Source organism: Octopus bimaculoides, chromosome 21 (genome assembly GCF_046866305.1).
Source record: "Octopus bimaculoides isolate indiv1 chromosome 21, ASM4686630v1, whole genome shotgun sequence".
Lineage (NCBI taxonomy): Eukaryota > Metazoa > Mollusca > Cephalopoda > Octopoda > Octopodidae > Octopus > Octopus bimaculoides.
This window is the reverse complement of record NC_142948.1, coordinates 35,131,727-35,153,412: the sequence shown is the minus strand read 5'-3', so window position 1 is coordinate 35,153,412 and position 21,686 is coordinate 35,131,727. Positions and strand designations below refer to the sequence as shown.

Below are 21,686 nucleotides of genomic sequence, written 5' to 3'. Positions count from 1 at the left end.
TATATACAACTATATATATATATATATTATATATACATGCCGACATACATACTTACATACCCACGTAAATAGATGTATTTGTGAGTATATGTATGTCTACACACACGCACATGTATGTATGTATGTATATAAATTAGTGGTATAAAATGTGGATGCAGAGAATCGTCGGTTGGCTTCTGATTTTAGTTTGGTATGTATTTATGTGTGTGGAGATTTCTGCGGGACAACCTGTTGAAAGCCACCGACCAGATTTGTGGGTGGTGTAAGGTCCCCTCCCAACCCAGAGTAACGTGGTGGTGGAACAAGGAGGTAGACAGGGCTATTAGACAAAAGAAACAAGCTTGGAAGGACTGGAAGAACGGTGGTAGCAGGGAATTGTACCAATGTGCCAGAAGGGAGGCTAGGCGACAGGTTTATTTAGCCAGAGGGGAAGCAGATAAGGAAAGATTTGCCAATGTTCTGCGCCGTGAGGACCAAAGACTCGAGGTATTTCGGGTTGCAAGACAGTGTAGGAGAGAGAATAGTGATGTTGTAGGAGAGAAATGTGTTCGCATGGATGATGGTACGCTTGCATTAAATGAGGATGCAAAGAAAGAGGTCTGGAGATGCCACTACGATAGATTGCTTAATAAAGAGAATGAATGGGAGAAAGAGAGCCTGCCTTATGTCGACCCAATAGAGGGACCAGCTATCCGAGTTGATAGTACCAGGGTAGATAAAGCAATTAAGAGTATGAAGACCGGGAAAGCCCCCGGCCCATCAGGAATCACTGCAGAGATGCTCAAAATATCTGGCAGTGTTGGCTATAGCCTAGTCACCCGTATTACGAACCAGGTGATACACGAAGGAGTCATACCCTATGACTGGTGTAGCAGCATCATAGTCAACTGCTACAAAGGTAAAGGGGACGCTTTAGATACAAATAATTACAGAGGCATCAAGCTGTTAGATCAGGTTATGAAAGTTACAGAGAGGGTCATAGCCCAACTAATTAGGGAGCGAATCAATTTAGATGAGATGCAGTTTGGGTTCGTGCCAGGTAAAAGCACTACTGATGCCTTATTTCTAGTGAGACAGTTGCAAGAGAAATACCTAGCCAAGGATAAACCTCTGTACCTGGCTTTCGTTGACATGGAGAAAGCCTTTGACAGGGTCCCCCGATCCCTTATCTGGTGGTCAATGAGGAAACTTGGGATAGAAGAATGGCTAGTGAGAGCTGTGCGAGCCATGTACAGAGATGCGGCCAGTAAGGTGAGGGTTGGAAATGAGTACAGCAATGAATTCCGGGTAGAGGTAGGGGTCCACCAAGGTTCCGTCCTCAGCCCCCTATTATTTACCATAGTCCTCCAGGCAATCACAGAGGAGTTCAAGACAGGTTGCCCCTGGGAGCTCCTCTATGCTGATGACCTTGCCCTAATTGCGGAGTCACTATCAGAACTAGAGGAGAAGTTTCAGGTGTGGAAGCAAGGTCTAGAATTGAAGGGCCTTAGAGTCAACCTAGCTAAAACCAAAATCCTAATAAGTAGGAAGGTAGATAAAACACAAACCCCTTCAGGTAGATGGCCCTGCTCAGTATGTAGAAAAGGAGTAGGTAGTAACTCTATAAGATGTACCCGGTGCAAGCTATGGACACAAAGGCAGGTTAACTAGCAAGTTAGTTTTTGTTTGTGGCAGATGTTCAGGTGCAATAAAGACTGCAAACAAACAGGAAACAACTTCTATCTCATTCCAGGGTGAAAAACTAGAGGTAGTCGATAGCTTCCGCTATCTGGGCGACCAAGTTAGTAGTGGGGGTGGGTGCGCTGAAAGTGTAGCTGCTAGAATAAGAATAGCCTGGGCAAAGTTTAGAGAGCTCTTACCCCTGCTGGCGACAAAGGGACTCTCACTCAGAGTAAAAGGCAGACTGTATGACGCATGCGTACGAACAACCATGCTACATGGCAGTGAAACATGGGCTGTAACTGCTGAGGACATACGTAAGCTCGCAAGGAATGAAGCCAGTATGCTCCGTTGGATGTGTAATGTCAATGTGAATACCCGTCAGAGTGTAAGTATCTTGAGAGAAAAGCTGAACATTAGAAGCATCAGTTGTGGCGTGCAAGAGAGACGATTGCGCTGGTATGGACATGTGGTGAGAATGGAGGAGGATAGCTGCGTGAAAAAGTGCCACACCCTAACAGTTGAGGGAACCCGTGGAAGAGGTAGGCCCAGGAAGACCTGGGCTGAGGTGGTGAGGCAAGACCTTCGTACATTGGGCCTCACCGAGGCGATGACTACGGACCGAGACCTTTGGAAATGGGCTGTGCGTGAGAAGACCCGGCAAGCCAAGTAAGATCGTTGCCAGTGCCCCTGGACTGGTTCTTGTGCGGGTGGCACATGAGATGCACCATTTTGAGCGTGGCCGTTGCCAGTACCGCCTGACTGGCTCCTGTAGGATTTTCGAGCGAGATCGTTGCCAGTGCCCCTGGACTGGCTTGTGCGGGTGGCACATAAAAGACACCATTTCGAGCGTGGCCGTTTTCGTGCGGGTGACACGTAAAAGCACCCACTACACTCTCTGAGTGGTTGGCGTTAGGAAGGGCATCCAGCTGTAGAAACTCTGCCAAATCAGACTGGAGCCTGGTGTTGCCATCCGGTTTCACCAGTCCTCAGTCAAATCGTCCAACCCATGCTAGCATGGAAAGCGGACGTTAAACGATGATGATGATGATGATGATGATATATATATATATATATATATATACACACTCACACACATATATACATATATATATACGAAAATATACATATACATACATACATAATATATATCTACATATACGTATTTATATACATATATATCCATATATACATTCATTTCATGCAAACATGTATATACATATGTATGGTGTATCTGGTATAAAATACAGATGATATATCTTATAGCCCCGATCCCAGGTGACTAATGATCAAAGACGATCCATCCGCGACCACCCTGGTTTTTATTCATGCATTACCTTCACCACCACCACCTCTGGTAACCATGACTCCGGTTTCGTTTTGTGATCACACTAAATGATCCACCAATTCCCACAACGTGGTCCTTTCCAAATAGCTTTCGACCTTCTCCAACCCATTCTCAACCACCTTTTCTTTATCGCATACCCCCCCCCCCCAACCGTCACCTTACCTTTCCAATGCATCAACTTACGAACACCATCATCTCTCCCCCCCCCCATGTGCTAACCATTCTGCCAGCTGTGATTAACAACCCTTTCTACTAAAAGCACAAGGCCTGAACTTTGTGGGGAGGGAACTAATCGAATATATCAGCCCCAGCGTATCACTGGTACTTGATTTACTGATCCTGAAAGGATGAAAGGCAAAGACCACCTAGGCTCACTGCCTTTACTCTTTTTTTTTTTACTTGTTTCAGTCATTTGACTGCGGCCATGCTGGAGCACCGGCTTTAGTCGAGCAAATCGACCCCAGGACTTATTCTTTGTAAACCTAGTACTTATTCTATCGTTCTCTTTTTGCCGAACCGCTAAGTTACGGGGACGTAAACATACCAGCATCGGTTGTCAAGCGATGGTGAGGGAGACAAACAGGGACACACAAACACACATACATATATATATATATATATATATATAGATATATATACATATATACGAAGGGTTTCTTTCAGTTTCCATCTACCAAATCCACTCACAAGCCTTTGGTCAGCCCGAGGCTATAGTGGAAGACACTTGCCCAAGGTGCCACATAGTGAGACTGAACCCGGAACCATGTGGTTGGTAAGCAAGCTACTTACCACACAGCCACTCCTGCACCTTAGCTGTTATCAATAATAATAATTCATATTTATTCAGCTCCCTAGCTTACATCGTGGGCTTCTATCTATAATACAGCCATATTAAAAGCAGGGCAATTTTTTTTAAGTTTCAAACTAGAAAAAGCATGTCTTATATACGAGCAAATATAAATAGTTAATTATACAAAATAAAACACATCAATTCTCCATAATATAACAATATTCTCTCAAGGTTTATTAATCTATTTACACAAAGAAATAGTTTTGCTGAATGACTTTGTTGATAGTAGCTGGTTCCAACTTGTTGTTTTTGTTGTCACTGTTGTTGTAGCATCATCATCATTGGTAGTAACAACCACAGAGATAAGAGCAAATAAGAGCCATTTTCAAGTCAGTTCAGCTGTTTTATTCTTCTTCATCATCAGGTGGTATCCCTAATTCTTCATCTGTCCACTTGGATGGAGTAGGGTAGGTAAAATGTCCCTGGAAGGAAGAAGAAGGAAAGAAAGTGAGTCAGAAAGGCAACAGAGAAAGAGAGAGAGAGAGAGAGAGTAGGAGATATATGAAGATAATGAGAGAGGCATAAAGTAAAACAAAAAAAAAACAAATGTAAATGAAGTAAATAAAACAAGGAATTGATAGCAATATCTGACTGTGAGAATCTCTCGTATCAAATTCATCAACATCACCATTTAATGTCCACTTTATCATGCTTGCATGGGTTAGACAGAATTTGCTGAGATGGATTTTCTACAGACTGGATGCCCTTCTCGTCACCAACCCTCACCTGTTCCCAATCAAGGTAAATATTTCCTCAAGGCCAGGCATGTTTCTTTTTTTTATGCACAAAAGGGAAATGAAAAATATTGCTTTCATTTATGTGATTATGCGTTTTTAGAATGACATTGTAGGGCAGGTGCGAGGGGCCAAGTCTGACCAGTTTTAACATAAAACAGGTAGAATATTATTTGTGCCGAATATGGCAAAAGGTTAAACCAGTAAGGTGTGACACAAGAGAAAAATCGAGCAGCTATTTCTAGCAGGTTAAGTGGCCATATAGATCAGGCATAAGAAATCTTTCTCATGGAGCGGGCTGCATGAAACATGGCTTATCATGAGATAGGCCACACTACTAGAAAAATACAAAATAATTTTTGTGCTGTTCAGAAAGCCCTACGGGGGACCCCATTTGCCCTTCACTGGTGCAGAGTGTCCCTCAATTCACATCATCATCATCATCATTATCATCATTTAACGTCTGCTTTCCATGCTAGCATGGGTTGGACGATTTGATTGAGGACTGGTGAAACCGGATGGCAACACCAGGCTCCAATCTGATTTGGCAGAGTTTCTACAGCTGGATGCCCTTCCTAACGCCAACCACTCCGAGAGTGTAGTGGATGCTTTTACGTGTCACCTGCACGAAGGCCAGTCAGGCGGTACTGGCAACAGCTACGCTCGAAATGGTGTATTTTATGTGCTACCCGCACAAGAGCCAGTCCAGGGGCACTGGCAACGATCTCGCTCGAAAATCCTATGAAGGCCAGTCAGGCGGTACTGGCAATGGCCACGCTCAAAATGGTGTATTTTATGTGCCACTCACACAAGAGCCAGTCCAGGGGCACTGGCAACGATCTCGCTCGAAAATCCTATGAAGGCCAGTCAGGCGGTACTGGCAACGGCCACGCTCAAAATGGTGCACACGAGATATTTAAGTCGGTGCTAACATACTTCATGCATGAGGACAGAATGATTTTAATTTTAATTAAGATTACACAACTTATGAGACTCGTGTACCTTTAGCATAATCCTTAAGTATTCAGCTTACTCTGTCAATCGTAATGTTTAAGTTTTCATATTGTTGTGAAATAATCATGCATTGTCTCGTAGCTTCAAGATTCTAATAATGTGGTTGTCTGTTTTTAGAATGGCATTGTAGGATAGGAGTGAAAGGTTGAACGTGGTCAGTTTGAATAAAGAACAGGTAGGACTTTTCAGTCTGAGATGGCCAGTATTAAATGTCAAAGGGTTAATGAATGGTTGTGGTACAAGGGAGGAAACTGTGAAATTTAAATTTTTAAAAAATACCACATGAGGAATGGAGAAATAGAGTTTGGGAGAGTGTTTGATTTTTTTGGTAAGTACAGGGGCAACAGTAATTGATTCTAAATTAATTAAAAACTTAATGGGGGAATTCAGCAAGGAAGGGAGTCTGATCTCTGATAAGTACAGGACAGTCATAAGTTATATCCACAATATACCAAGTCGAAGTGTAACACTACATTTCCACCATATACCAAGTTGCCATGTAATACAATATTTCCACAATATACCATGTTTGTATAACACAGCACTACATTTCCACAATATACCAAGTTTAAAAAAAAAAATAAAACTACACTATACAAAATCACTATATAACATTACATTTCTATAATACACTAAGTCGGTAACTTTACAATATATATAAATATACTGAGGTCTCTCGCTGTAAAGGGGCAACGTGACTAATTACATTTTAGAAGAGAGAAAGTAGGAGTCAGAGAGAAATGATGGTTGGAGGGAGAGTAGGTGATGACTGGCAGAGCTAAGCAGCAGAATAGCAATGATGAAACAATAGACAAGAGAAGGACATGAGAGAGAGAGAGAGAGACGGAGAGATGGTGTTGGTAGATTGCAGGAGTGAAAGTGGGTGAAAGCATGAAATGAAGATTAGAAGGATTCAATACTCACGACTATGTGGTCAAACTCGTGATACACCTTGTACATCATCCAATACCAGACTGTGAATCCCAAAACATTACAGAGTAAAATGGTGGCTTTGTTTGTAATTGGAGGTACATCTCGATACCGAAAACTGAATAAAAAATATAAAAAAGAAAATACATTTACATTATTATTATTATTATTATTATCATTAATAATATTATTAAGACGGCAAATTGGCAGAATTGTTAGCATGCCAGACCAGACAAAATGCTTAGTAGTATTTTGTCCATCCTTACATTCTAAGTTCAAATTCTGCCAAGGTCGACTTTGTTTTTCATCCTTTTGGAGTCGATGAAATAAGTACCAGTTGAGCACTGGGGCAATGTAATCAACTAGTCCCCTCCCCCAAAATTTCAGACCTTGTGTCTTTAGTAGAAAGGATTATTACTGTTATTATTATGTGAGAGAGCTGAGCATGCCCTCAAAGTGACTCTAGGGTAAAATATACAAAGCCCATTATACCCATTATGACTACCCGTCTGATAAGGGTACACCAGGCACATGCATCACAACCATATGTGCATGACATGGTGATCTCATATCGAGATACACAGTGCATGACCTTGCAGGTGGGGCCCAGTTCGAATTTTATTCAGGTCGAGTAGCCCATACCACTCAGAAGGTCCCTGAATAAGAGTTGTTTAAGGATGTTGTACAAAACACCCATGTTTCCAGAGGTGAATTATTCAAACCCCAAAGAATTCCTCTCAGCACATGCCCCCACCTCCACCAATCGCTTGATAACCGATGTTGGTGTGTTTACGACTACCGTAACTTAGCAGTTTGGCAAAATTATTCAAACCCCAAAGAATTCCTCTCAGCACATGCCCCCACCTCCACCAATCGCTTGATAACCGATGTTGGTGTGTTTACGACTACCGTAACTTAGCAGTTTGGCAAAATTATTCAAACCCCAAAGAATTCCTCTCAGCACATGCCCCCACCTCCACCAATCGCTTGATAACCGATATTGGTGTGTTTACGACTCCCGTAACTTAGCAGTTCGGCAAAATAGACCGATAGAATAAATACTAGGTTTAAAAAGAATAAGTTCTGAGGGTCGATTTCTTCGACTAAAACCCTTAAAGGCGGTGCTCCAGCATGGCCGCAGTCAAATGACTGAAACAAGTAAAAGAATAAACGAAATATTTCTATACAAATAAAACTCACTCAACGAAGAACGATAAGCCGTGTTGTTGTGGAACTCATGCCTTTCTCATGGACATCAAAGATGCGAGCAAATAAGCTTTTCCTCTGGCTTAAAACCGAAGATTTCAACCGTCACATCATTCGTAAATTAAATAAATCAAATTTGATTAATTAAATTTCCAAGATACAGGACACTCGCTGAGGTGTGTCATGTTTTTTTTTTCTATACCTAAGGATGGATAGAAAAACAGGGACCCACGGGGCAACGCCGTTTCTAGTTTATTAACCTTCACCCCTAATTGCAAAGTTCCTACCACGTTTAGTTTATGTTCAGCCCTAGGTCAGATCAGACCTGACGCAGCAAATCTATAATGAAAGGCGATCCAACCGTGAACAACCCTATCGTTTTTGTTATTCCTTGTTCTGTTTTTCTTTGTTTTAAAACACTGTAAGATGTAATTCAGAGCTGTTATTTCATTACAGATGCGAGCAAATAATGAGATTTCCGACCTCTAAATGAATTCTTGTTTAGCATATATGCCAACGATTACCCGGGTTTTATAGCCAAATATTGTGACCTTCACATGGTTCGTAAATTAAACAAATAAATCAATATAATTAATTAAATTTCCAAGGTAAAGGAGACAATCGCGAAGGTCTGTTCTATTTATTACACAACCTCTGCGTGGTTAGTAAAAGAGGGACCACCTGGACGAGGCCGTTTCTTATTTATTAATTAACCTTCATCACAAATTACCAAGCTCTCAGCACGTTTCTGTTTAATCCACGATCAAAGGCGTTCTAACCGTGACAAACCCACCGTTTTTGTAGTTTCCTTTCCTATTTCTTTTAATGAGGCACACGGTAAGATGTAATTCTAGGACAATATAGTTGCTATTTCGTTATTTCATCCCAGATGCGAGCAAATGAGGAGCTTTTCAACTTCTAAAGTTATTATTTTGTTTAGAGTCCATGCTAACGATTGCTTTGGGGTTTAAATAATTACAGATTTTGATCATCGCACCGTTCGTACATTAATTAAATATATTAATTAATTTCCCACGATACAAGAAGCCGTCGTGAAGGACTTTGCTAGGTTCCAACCACGTTTAATAAGTTGTTTAGCCCGGGGTTAGACCTGACCAGAGCAGATCTGTGAACGAGGCGTTCCAGCCGTGACAAACCCACCGTTTTTGTTATTACTATCTTTTTTTGAATAACACGATGTATAATTTAATTCTAGGGGGGGGGGGAATAAAGGGATAGATCATCCAGGCAGAGATGATCGATCCCTTGTTTGTAGTAATTTAAAGGTCAAATAGGAGAACGAGCGATGAAGTTTAAATATAATAAATATTACCTGAACGAAGAAGACATTTAAACATATAAATGCAAATTTAATATCGTATTTAATAATAACTCACCTTCCACCGCCTCCATACCTGACAGGTTGAGAGAGTTTGGTTGAACGAAGGCAGGTATTTCGAAGAGAACCGAGAAATCTAAGCGCGACAGACATCGCTGCTTCCTTCTACAAACACACACGCACTCTCTGTCTTTATCTTTCCCCCTCTCTATCACTTTTAGTCTATCGCTCTATTTCTCTTTCTCCGCTCCAAGTCTCTTTACTCTTTCTCTCTCTTTGCTCGACACTCTATCCCTCTTACTTGTCTTCCTCCCTCTTTGTCTATTGCTCTATCCCTCTCCCCTCTCTACTTGTCTATCGCTCTATTTCTCCCCTTCACTCTCTTCTTTCCCCCCTCTCTCTCTCTAATGTCCTTTCAGATTTTCACTCTCACCAATTGCATTCTGGGATATTGATACAAGCGGCTTTCTACAATTTCTATTTCTTCAACTATTTCTGAAATGCCCTTTTTTAAATAATATTTCTCTAAAACTATTTTTCTAAATAATTCTTATTTTTTTCATCGATTTTCCTCGTTAAATTCTCAAATTTGTAAAAATCCAAAATAAAATAATTACAATTAATATTCATTACAACCGAGTTATCTCTCTTGAATTCCGGTGTTCAAAACTCGCTGGAGTCAACTTTTCATTCTTCCAGGGTCGATAAAATAAAATTGGTGTGATGTAATTTGTGATACAATTGACAGTATACTCGACCACAAAATGTATAGCTTTGAGACCATGTTTGAAAATACAATGAGATCTACCTACTGAAAGAAAAAACCTTTTTGATTGGAGTCGATACAGTTTTAATCTATTACAGTAGCGGATCAAATATCCAGTAAGCTTGGGACCGGCAATATCCCGGATTTCTGGATATTTTCCGGTTTTCTGGAGACTATACTTAAAATATGAAATAACCATGAAAAATAAAGAACTGTTTGTTTCGTATTTATTGATGCACTTAAAATATATCATGCTGTACTATGTTATCTTTTACATGTTCCAGTCATTTGGCTGCGGCCATGCTGGGGTTCCGCCCAGGGCTTTTAGTCGAACAAGTAAGCCTGGTACTTATTCTATCGGTCTAATTTGCCGAACCGCTAGGTAACGGGAACGTAAACATTAAATTCCTGAGACCCCGCAAGCAGACGCGAGAGATTCCAGATAGTGGTCAAAGGGAGACAATCCCTTGCGCTTGACACACACACACACCCTCCTCCTTTCTATGCGTGCCCGTAAAAATTGCCACGGGGCCTTTTCTCCTGGCATTAAGGTCTGATGAGACGTGTGTAAATCTAAATTCTTTATATATACATATCTTAGAAGGTTTGGAGGTGATGTACAGGAATTATATATTAGAAAAAATAATTAAGGTACTCAGATATCTGGATGGTTGTACATTTACAGATTTTAATTAATATGTCACATGTTTTTTATAAATTAGCGCTTGCATCTATTCTTGCAGATTCTCCAGATTTAATTTTTCTTGAGAGGATTTGTCTCTTTTTATAGTATTATTGAATGTTTAGGGGTGGAGAGAGAGATATATAGGATAGTAAAAGAGGGTGAGGAACGGGAGAGAAAAGTGAGAGAGTGCGTGCGTGTGTGTGTGTGTGTTTTTACACACTCAGACACTTAAGCATTATATTATTGAGTCAGGCTAGATACAAGAGACCGTCTGGATTAAAACTAGCCTTTATTAATGAGCGGCAGGTACAAAATAGGCTTACGGAGACCCAGCTTCATATATAAGACCAGCGTTAATTTGTTTAAACATAATTTCTGTAACAAGGCATTCAAACAAGTCGCTTCCAAAACAGTCGACCTAGTTATCTCCCCCTTGCCAACTAGTTTAGCGTCTATCGTTGCTATGTTTATGTTGTGCATTCGTCAACAAGTGCATGATACAAGATTATTGGATCTTCCCGCTTCCTCAATTACTCTTCCTGTTATTGTGGTTCCTCAGTGTTCGGTTTTAGAAGAGAGTAAGTATGTATTTGTGTGTATTATATGAGTTATATGTAGATGCGATCGTATATTTCTTGAGCGCCAAAGCTGGCGAGAACACACACACATACATACATACATACATACATACATACATACATACATACATACAAACATACATATACATATACATATACATATATGTACACACACATGCATATACGCATGCTTACATACATACATACATACATGCATACATACATACATACATACATACATACAAACGCACACACATATATAATATGTGCAAATTATTATATATATATATATACATACATGTGTGTGTGTGCGCGCGCTGGGTTAAGTGAACGTTTCATTTTAGAATGGCAGGGAAAAAAATTACTCAACGAATAAAACAGACTTTCTGTATTTCTATATTTCTCTACTTTACTCGATGCTATCGGAGTTTATGCTGTCGAAAGGGAGAGAGTGTGTGTATGTACATGTAAGTGTATATGTGTATGTGTATATATATGTGTGTGTATGTATATATGTGTGTGTATGTATGTCTGTGTATATATGCATGCGTACGTGTATTGTGTATGCATGTGTTTATGTATGTGTGTGTGGGTGAACGTTACGCCATGTGCAGCAGGAAATCGATACGAAGCATGTATTTGAGATATTGATATTGATAAACTGTTTGTCGAAGGCGTCGATCGATCTCTGACCTCGAGGGACGATTGAACTTGTCCAAGCATGTGCGGACATGAGGCATACCTGAGCAGAAAACTGACCATAACGGTGCCAGTCGTTAGTAGTAGCAGCAGCAATAGCAGCAGTAGTATGAGGAGGAGGAGAAAAAGGTGGACACGGAGGAAGGAGTTATAAGTTAAGGGGGCCATGGAACACAAACGGTCATTGTTGTTGGTGGTGCTGGTGGTGGTGGTGGTGGTGAACTCAGGAGAACTCAAAGGAAAAATTTCCGATAGAATGTAGGCTGGTTGTGGTGTGGACGACAAGGTGCGACACAGTGATCTATATATTCTTAGTTATACCATTCCTTTTTTCATCTCCAGGCTACGTTCTGAGTTCAAATTCCGCCGAGGTTGACTTTGCTCTCATCCTTTCGTGGTCGATAAATTAAGTACCAGTGAACCACTGGGGTTGATATAATCGACTAGTCCCCTTCCACCAAATTTGAGGCCATGTGCCTCTAGAAGAAAGGATTATTATTATTATTATTATTATTTGGGTGGCGAGCTGGCAGAATCGTTAGCATGCCGGGCAAAATACTTAGTGGAATTTCGCATGTTTGCACATTCTAGGTTCAAATCCCGCCGAGGTTGACTTTGCTTTTCGTCGCTTCGGGGGCCGATAAATTAAGTACCAGTTTAATCGACTCCTCCCACCCCCAACTGCTACCCTTGTAGCAAAATTTGAAACCATTTATTATTATTATTATTATTATTATTATTATTGGAGTGGGGAGAGGTCGTGTTGAAGAACAAAGAAAGGTAGTATGGGGGTGGTGATAATAATATCCAATTTTTAAATTAATTTTCGTTTCCAATTCAGGTCGATTCTATTAAGACAACTTAAGCAGAAGTGTGAAAGAAAAGAAAAAGGAAGAAAAGGGCTGAAAAGAAATCTAAAATAAATAATTAAATAAATAAACGCAATTTTAACGAAAATGACTGAAAGTTATTGTGAGAACATCTTTGGTGAAATCTCACAGAAAAATGTGTTGTTTTGTATTGAGACATCGGGTAATATGCTGCCGGTATTACCCATTGTCAAAAACCATTTGCAACTCACACTAGAGAAAATGGCTGCCAACGAAAGGAAAATATATTTCAATATTATTGAGTTCAATTCTAGAGTTTTAGCCTGGGCTGATAAATTAATCTGCAGTACACACGAAACCGTCTGTATGGCTATTGATTGGCTGAATGAACTATCGGCGAGAACAGGATGCGATACGTTAGAGGCTCTCCGTTCGGCATTTAGACAAGACTGCATCGATGCTGTATATTTGGTGACATGTAGCCAACCTGACCAACATCCCGATGTCATTTTAGATGAAATAATTCCCCTAAGTAAAGGCTGTCCTATTCATTGTATATATTTTACTGGCGATCTGCCTGACGATATTGTAGAAAACTTCCTGGAAGATCTTTCTCTAGAAACTCATGGAACTTTCTGCATTTTCCAAGCATCAGATGAAGATTACAGATTTTCTTATCCTAAACTATTGTATTCCTCAAACAATAAAAGACAAAATGTAATTCGATCCACATCGGGAGATCGATATTCACCAGAGAAAACATGTAGTGTAACAAGTACTCTACAAGTCGATCCTAATCCTAGCTTGATTCCGAATTCCTACCCAGTCATGTATCCATTTGGCATTGGAATGACAGCTATGACGAAACCCATATATTATCATCCAACAGCAGACGTATTTCCGTATTATTTATCTAAAGCTTGCCTCAGAAGCAAACAGTTTGAAGTTTCTCCTTATCTCTCACCCGGAGCAGGCGCCATTCTTATTGGGAAGAAAGTTCTCGCCCAAAACTACGAAGATGGTTATTTCTACATTGGAGAAGTTCACAGTCAGGTGAGTCAAATCTATTCTACGTTCCTTTCTTCAGCTTTCAGAAATGAACGTTGGGCGACGGACGGGTTGGACATTTTTCTTTATATTTTTTTTTTACTTGTTTCAAACATTCGACAGCGGTCATGCTGGAGCACCGGAGCACCACCTTGAAGGTTTTAGTCGAATAAATCAACACTTTATTATTATTTTTTTTAAAGCCTGATTACTTTTTCTATCGTTCTTTGTTTACTGAACCGCTAGTTTACAGGGACTTAAACATATCAAGCAGCGGTGATGGACAAACATAAACACAGACAGACAGACAGACACACACACACACCTCTCTCTCTCTCTCTCTCTCACTCTCTCTCTCTCTCTCTCTCTCTCTCTCTCTCCACTCTCTCTCTCTCTCTCTCTCTCTCTCTCTCTCTAAACAAAGCTAGTTTTCCTGTTGGACACATTTTTATTTCTTAAAGCATAATAAAAATATAAAGAAGGGAAGCTACTCTCCAAATCGCTTTCCAAGGGAAGTCACTACTACGACACTTCTTTCGTGGAAGACAAATTTTAGCCGTTCAAAAATAGGAAAAAATAACCCTATTAATTTCACTTAAACATTTATAAATTACGATCAGACGTTTCCAGTCGTTCAGTCTACGACCTGGTCGCTCTTCAACAAAAAAATGAATTGGTATATAAAACTGATTTGTGCAGTTAAAAGTAATGAAATTCTGAATGGATATATCCGATTTCCGCAGTAATAAAAGCTAATATCTGTTTCTCCATGCCGGTATGGGTTCGGACAAGAAGTTATTTAATACTATGTTTTTACAGCTGGATAACCTTCCTAACTACAGTCATGTAAACAGCGCCTGTTTGTTTAACCCTTTAAACTATGAAATTAAATTTCATGTTCGTTTTTATACCAGTGTGAGTGCTGTATACAAAGGCAATGGCATGAATGCTTTTTATGTGACTCCGGCACAAGAGCTTTTTATGTGGCGCCCATGTCATAATCCTCCATATCAATCCTCACTCATATATCAAAACCACTCGTCTATTCTCTCACTCTCGCTCTTTCTCTTTTTTTTTTTTTTTTTTTTCGTATCTCTCCCTTAGATTCGAACCAGTGACTTCTTGGTCGCCTTCAGTCCATGCCATAAGAAATACAAAGAAACAACCTACCAAGAGACCAACGTCTGTGACATCATTGATTACAATGAGTCTCTAAGACATTCCATTGAGGTGGGGGATTGTGTGCTGGCGCCTGGCCCACCACCACAGAACACATCCAGGTTTTCATGTGGTCGAGTGTTGGAAGGCCAAGAAGCGAGACAAACCGAACTGAGTAAGAAACAGTTTGTTCTCTATTGGTGATGATGATGATGATGATGATGAAGTGGTGCTGGTGGCGGTGGCAGTGAGTGTTGTGGTGGTGGTTTTTGTGCTGCTGCTGATGACAGTGGTGTGTAGTGGTAGGTAGTGTGTCTATATGCTTATGTGTGTAGTTGCGTGTGTGTAGTTGCGTGTGTGTGTAAGTTCAAATGTGAATATGTATGTGTTTGTGTTCACGTTCACTTAGGCATATGTGTGCATTTGAATGTGGGTAAGTGTGTGTGTGTGTGCATGCATGGTGGTGTGATCTGCATGTGTATGTGTGTGACCGTGTGTGTGTATTGAACATGTTCACATATATTTGCATGTGTGTGTGTGTGTGTAGTTTGGGTGTATGACTGTGTGTAGGAGAGAAGAGACAGTGTGTCAGCATATATGTGTTTGTGTGTGTATGTATGTTTGGGTGTATATTAAGACATGTTTGCGTATATGAGTGTTAATGTGTGAGCGAGAAAGAGAAAAGGATCACGCACACGCGCATGTCTGTGTGTCTTTATGTATGTAAGACTTATCATTATAGAACTTCAACAACAGAAAACCTCATCTTAATTTCTCTTCCAGAATACAAGGATGTCAATCTTGTTGTCTCATTTGAAAATGGAACAACTTCCAGAATTCCCAGAAATGTTGCCATTTGGATCCCTCAAAACGCCTTTGACCACATCAAGTTAAAAGTTCATCAGCCTCGTTCTTTGAAACAAGAACCATATTACAAAAGTCAAACAGAAATGCCTGAATTTTTCCCTTTAGAACCAAGAATTTGGGCCCCTAGTTTGAAACTGAGGGATTACCATCCAATGGCATTACCCCCTTATGTTCCAATGACTCCCCTGGTATATAACATGGGAGCAGTCACTCCTTATGGTATTCCTTATTTAACCCAGCCTACCTGGTACCCAAAATACCAAACCCTTACACCCAAATATTCATTCAGTGCCAAAGACCTTCCTCCAGAGAAAGTTGCTCCTGTCAGTAAATTATGCATCAAAGAGCTCGATGATAAAGTTCAGTCCATGGAAGATGAACCAAAAGACATCCCGAAGACTGAGAAAGAGATACCAAATATTGGTGATGAACAACAGAAGGAAGTCTTGGCAGACGTGTACCAACCAATGCTTTGTGAAACTGAAAAAACCAAGGATGCGTCTATTGAAAACTTCAAAGATGGCACCTCTTATCTGCCTTACACCTCAGAGAATTTACCAGATTTAGGTTTCTATGATGATAATGGATTGGAAGAATTGTATCAAACAGATATAAAAGATGGAGGGATGAATACAGAATGCTTAAAATTCCCGAGCAAACCTAGAAACCCTGGAAGACCAATGTGGAAATACTGGGCCAAAAACCCGACCAAAAGCCTAGGTGTATCAAGGAGAAATCGGAGTCCATTTCAAGAAACAGCTCAAGATGTTCCGTTTGAGTTACGTGACAAAAACAGGAGTTTATATCAAGGTAAATTTGTATTGATTAATTTTAGGCTTTTGATTTTTCTCTCACTTAGGATGAAAGGTGGCTTTTGTGTAGCTTGTTATAGTGCCAGACTGTTAACTCATTAACCCTTTCATTACTGTATTTCTGTTGAGATGCTCTGTGTTTCTTTCAATTACTTTTAAATATAACAAAGAATCTAGTAAAATAACTAAGTTATCATTCAGCTGGTGTTAGGAACATAAATTGTGACTAAGGTTTGGTGGAAGATTTTAATTCAAAACTTATGAAAAGAAAACATCTGTATACACACACATACATCTGGAGACACATACACATGCTCTTACGTCAGTATAATCTCAGTAGTTGTCTTGAAAGAATAACTCAGCTGACATCAAAAGAGTTAAAAGACTGAACTTTATCTGTTTATTTCTCCTTATATGGAAACACTATTTCTTCTCTGTGTTTCTACAGACTACGCCTCAAACTCAGCCTTTCGTCAGGTCGACAGATTTTCGAAACATACGCAAAACGACAGTGTAGCAACATTGTTAAAGACACCGAAACCACCTTCTGTTGCTCTGCCAGCCCAGCAAGAACAACATCAGATACGAACACCAAACAACTGCAGAAACTGTCAGGAAGATTCTAGTCAAAAGGAATGGTAAGGTCAAACAAGTTCATATAATTTCTGCTTATACATACATACATACATACATACATACATACACACATGCATACACACACATGCATGCATGCATACATACATACATACATACATACGTTAACTTAACATAGAAATGGAGAAAGACATAGTGCGAGATATAAAAAAATAAGCCATTTAGGGCCAGAAATAATGCAGGAAACTATGCAATTCTTCGAGCAGGCATGTTTTAGGTGAAATCGGTGATGAGCCCGAGTGACGCTGATGACCTGGTGTCACCTCTGATATGTGTGTGTGTGTGTGTGTGTGTGTGTGTGTGTGTGTGTGTGTGTGTGTGTGTGTGTATGTATGTATACAACAACAACAATATGTATATGCATATGTATGTGTATGTATATATATATACAAGGAGGCGAGCTGGCAGAACCGTTAGCATGCCGGGCGAAATACTTAGTGGTATTTCGTCTGCCGTTACGTTCTGAGTTCAAATTCCACCGAGGTCGACTTTGCCTTTCATCCTTTCGGAGTCGATAAAAAAAGTACCAGTTATGCACTGGGGTCGATGTGATCGACTTAATCCCTTTATCTGTCCTTGTTTGTCCCCTCTATGTTTAGCCCCTTGTGGGCAATAAAGAAATATATATATATATATATTTATATATTTATATATTTATTTATATGTAAAACCTATGCGTTTTATTGCGCCCTCTGTAATCGTTACACGAATTACTATCCTTCAGTGCAAAATCCTCGAAGATGCTTGCAGTGAGACATGGAACAACAACAGAGGAGCACAAGAAGAGATTTAAATTCGGGAGAAGGCACAATCGAGAGAGGATCTTACAGGACATAATACAGGGAACTAATGCCGACTTGAACAGGCAGGAACAGATTGATGTGACCCATGCGGCCAAGAGAGCAGTGAATGCGGAAATATCTCAGGCAGTGACTGAATACCACCAACAACAACAACGCCGACGACTGCAACAACAACAGCAACAACAACAAAGAACGTTACTAAAATGTAAAGGAAATGTGCAGGTGAAACCAGCATCGGTCCGGTTTAGTAATAACAATAATAATAATAATAATGATAATAGTAATAAAAGTAATAATTATCGACAGGAAGTGAAGGGGCTTGATTGTGTTGATAAAAGGCGACAGGGATATGGTGGAATCGATGTGGCCCCTTTAAAAGAAGACCAGAAAAAACAGGTGAATATATAATGTTTTTTTATTTGTTTTTGTGTTTGCTTTTGTTTGGTTCTTTTTTTTTTTTTTTTTTTACTTGTCTAAGTTATTTGAGTGTGGCCATGCTGGAGTACTGTCTTGAAGCGTTTTTATTTGAACAAACAAGGTGCAGGAATGGCTGTGTGGTAAGTAGCTTGCTAACCAATCACATGGTTCTGGGTTCAGTCCCACTGTGTGGCACCTTGGGCAAGTGTCTTCTACTATAGCCTCAGGCTGACCAAAGCCTTGTGAGTGAAGTTGGTAGACAGAAACTGAAAGAAGCCTGTCATATATATATATATATATATATATATATATATATAGATATAGATATAGATATATACATAAAACCGTCCAACCCATGCCAGCATGAAAAACGGGCATTAAACAACAATGATGATGATGGTGACATATATATATATGTGTGCATGTGTTCTTGAGCAAAGCACTTCATTTCACGTTGCTCTGCGATCATTTCGTCATCTGACATGTGGCACCCAGTTGCACCTGTACAGGTAATGTTGATTTGATCACTACAACATTTGATCACTATAAGCAAATCTTCTGTGTGGTTGTTCGGTAAGAAATTGTCAAACCCTCATACATCATCTAATGACGAGAGAGTACATCACCCCCCCCACACACACACACTAATATTGAACAGTGAGAACGAGTGCTGAACACCGCATTGGTGGATAAATATTCTTTATATGTCAGTTAATAAGACAACCAATGTTTGTTCAACTGCACCACATGGGAGTGCTGACACCTGTCTCTATTTTGCATTCTCATTTGAAATAGAGATGAGCACCAAATAAAAAAAAACAAGTATATATATATATATATCAACATACTTATGTTTTTCTTTTAGCAAAATCCTTATGGGAAGAGCCAGCAATACTGGGCCAATGTCCGCAATAACCTTTTGCAAAGGGAATCTCTGGAAAAGCAGAAATACAAAGAAACGCAAGAGACCCGGCTGTTACGAAAGAACAAACCCTTAAAACAATTCAAAGAAGGAGACCAGAATAAAATATATAGGGGACAAGAGTTGGTCCTTTATCGTGCCAAGATAATATCATAGTTCATTTTGGGTTGTTGTAGTGGTGGGCAGGGAAGTTCATTATTTTCCAGTGGATAGATTTATAACGAAGGGAATTTATTTGAATTAGTTACGTATTATATTTTAAGTATACTTTTATCCTTCTCTCTCTTTTGTTGAATATAGAAAAATCTTATTGCATGCATATGTATACATGCATGTATGTGTGTGTCTGTATGCATATATATATATATATATATATATATATATATATATATGCATATATATATATGCATGTATATATGTGTGTATATATGTATATATATATGTGTGTGTGTGTATGTATATATATATATATATATATATATATATATATATGTAAGGAGAATTCACAAAAAAAACAACAGATGAAGACAGGTGGTGTTGAAAACAAACAGATGTATTAGCATAAAGCTCGGGAATTGAAAAAGTCTTTAACATTTCGAGCTTATGCTCTTCATATATATATATATATATATATATATATATATATATATATATATATATATATATATATATGTATGTATGTATAATTATCACTAATTATGACTGACAGTGCAAGTTAGCACCTACATTGCTAGAAATAAAAGTTAAAACTCTTTGAGACACAAAGAAACAGGTATCTATGCACTGACAGGGGAGATAAGCGCCCTCCACAGCATGCAAGATTACTATACTAGTCTAGTTTTACTTAAAATTAAAGCTCATCAGTGGTGATTATTCCATCACTGGATGGTTTGACTAAATTCCAACTGTCAGTATATAGTATTTACAATATGAATCAATGGCTGATTAAGCAAAATGGCAATGTAAAAATTATAAAATAATGAAGACAGCAATATGCAATATAAAACCAAAAAGGAAAAAATTCAATTGTCACTAATTATGACAGATGGGGCAGGGAATCACCTACATTGCTAGAAATAAGAGTTAAATCACTTAGAGATGCAAAGAAGCACATGTCTATAAACATCAGGTGGTGATGAAACAATTGTAAACAATGTATTAAAATAATTTGCTAACTCCATTCTTTGCTATTTGTTATCATATATCTAATCATGTTTCATATACATTCCAGTATGTTAACCAATTTCTCTACCTGACCTGTAATTGAAATTATTGTTTCTGGATAATAAAAATGATACCAGTATCTTCCTTCCTTTATTTGTTTTATGTATATAGCACATGTGTATATTTTTGTATACATGCATTCATGTGTATATTTATGTATACATGTGTGTGTTGTAAGTGCTTAAAGTGTTATTTAGCAGAGGAATAAAGTCTCACTGTTATTTTAAAGTCTGTTTCTTGTGCTATTTTCATGAGTTAACATGTAGCACATGTTATATAATGGCATGCAAGATTCCGTAGTATACCAAGAGAGACTTTATAACCACCCCAGCTAAATAGCAAAGGTTACTTCAAGTTGATTAAGGTTTTGGTAGGGTAGACTCTGGCAGAGGGCAATGCTACCAGGGGCGATGTACCAGGGGTGATGTGATGTGAACTGGACACATACTAAGGCTGGATCAGCCCTGGGTGAATACTTCTAATTGTTGACTGCCCCAAAACAATAAGACCAAGAAACATTATTGGTTATGTATGTGTTCAAGTACATGGCAGGATGGTGATTAGAAAAACAAAGATGGTTTCTTATAGTTTCTGTCTTCTAAATCCACTTGCAAGGCTTTGGTTGACCCAGGGCTATAGTAGAAGACACTTGCCTGAGGTGCTGTACTGTAAGATTGAACACAAATCCATGGGATTGAGAAGGAAATTTAGTCACCCTGCAGCCATGGCTGGGCCAACTGCCTGGGTATATACCATTGTGTAAATAAGAGTGCTTTGCAGTCATATGGTCCCAGGTTCAGTCCCACTGTCTGGCATCTCGAGCATGTGTTCTCTACTATTCTTTTCTACTCTAGGCACAAGGCCCGAAAATTTGGGGGAGGGGGCCAGTCGATTAGATCAATCCCAGTATGCAACTGGTATTTAATTTATTGATCCTGAAAGGATGAAAGGCAAAGTTGACCTCAGCAGAATTTGAACTCAGAACATAAAGACAGACAAAATACTGCTAAGCACTTGCCCCAGCGTGCTAACGGTTCTGCCAGCTCACTGCCTTCGTGGTCCCCACCAAACAATGCCTTGTGAGTGAATTTGGTTGACCAGGGGGCAAGAGTAGAACTCACATGCCCAAGGTACCATGTAGTGA

General features: G+C 39.4%; 2 protein-coding genes across 4 annotated transcripts; one reads left to right on the top strand and one right to left on the bottom strand.

Moving 5' to 3' along the window:
• Positions 1-4,005: 4,005 nt before the first annotated feature.
• LOC106884103 (NADH dehydrogenase [ubiquinone] 1 beta subcomplex subunit 2, mitochondrial) lies at positions 4,006-9,356 on the bottom strand. The gene is made up of 3 exons (XM_014935321.3): positions 9,139-9,356; positions 6,530-6,653; positions 4,006-4,279 (listed from the first exon to the last, which is right to left on the bottom strand). Exons 1-3 carry the CDS (start codon positions 9,231-9,233, stop codon positions 4,202-4,204), a joined length of 297 nt encoding a protein of 98 aa, XP_014790807.1. The 5' UTR covers positions 9,234-9,356; the 3' UTR covers positions 4,006-4,201.
• Positions 9,357-10,957: 1,601 nt separating this feature from the next.
• On the top strand, positions 10,958-20,623 carry LOC106884100 (uncharacterized). 3 transcript variants are annotated; one of them, XM_014935317.3, is made up of 7 exons: positions 10,958-11,109; positions 12,650-13,691; positions 14,790-15,018; positions 15,627-16,520; positions 16,971-17,160; positions 17,901-18,375; positions 19,262-20,623. In XM_014935317.3, exons 2-7 carry the CDS (start codon positions 12,765-12,767, stop codon positions 19,472-19,474), a joined length of 2,928 nt encoding a protein of 975 aa, XP_014790803.1. In that variant the 5' UTR covers positions 10,958-11,109; positions 12,650-12,764; the 3' UTR covers positions 19,475-20,623. The 3 variants fall into 3 exon arrangements, with proteins under 3 accessions (XP_014790803.1, XP_014790805.1, XP_014790804.1); XM_014935318.3 differs by having other exon boundaries at positions 10,995-11,113; XM_014935319.3 differs by lacking the exon at positions 17,901-18,375.
• Positions 20,624-21,686: the final 1,063 nt, after the last annotated feature.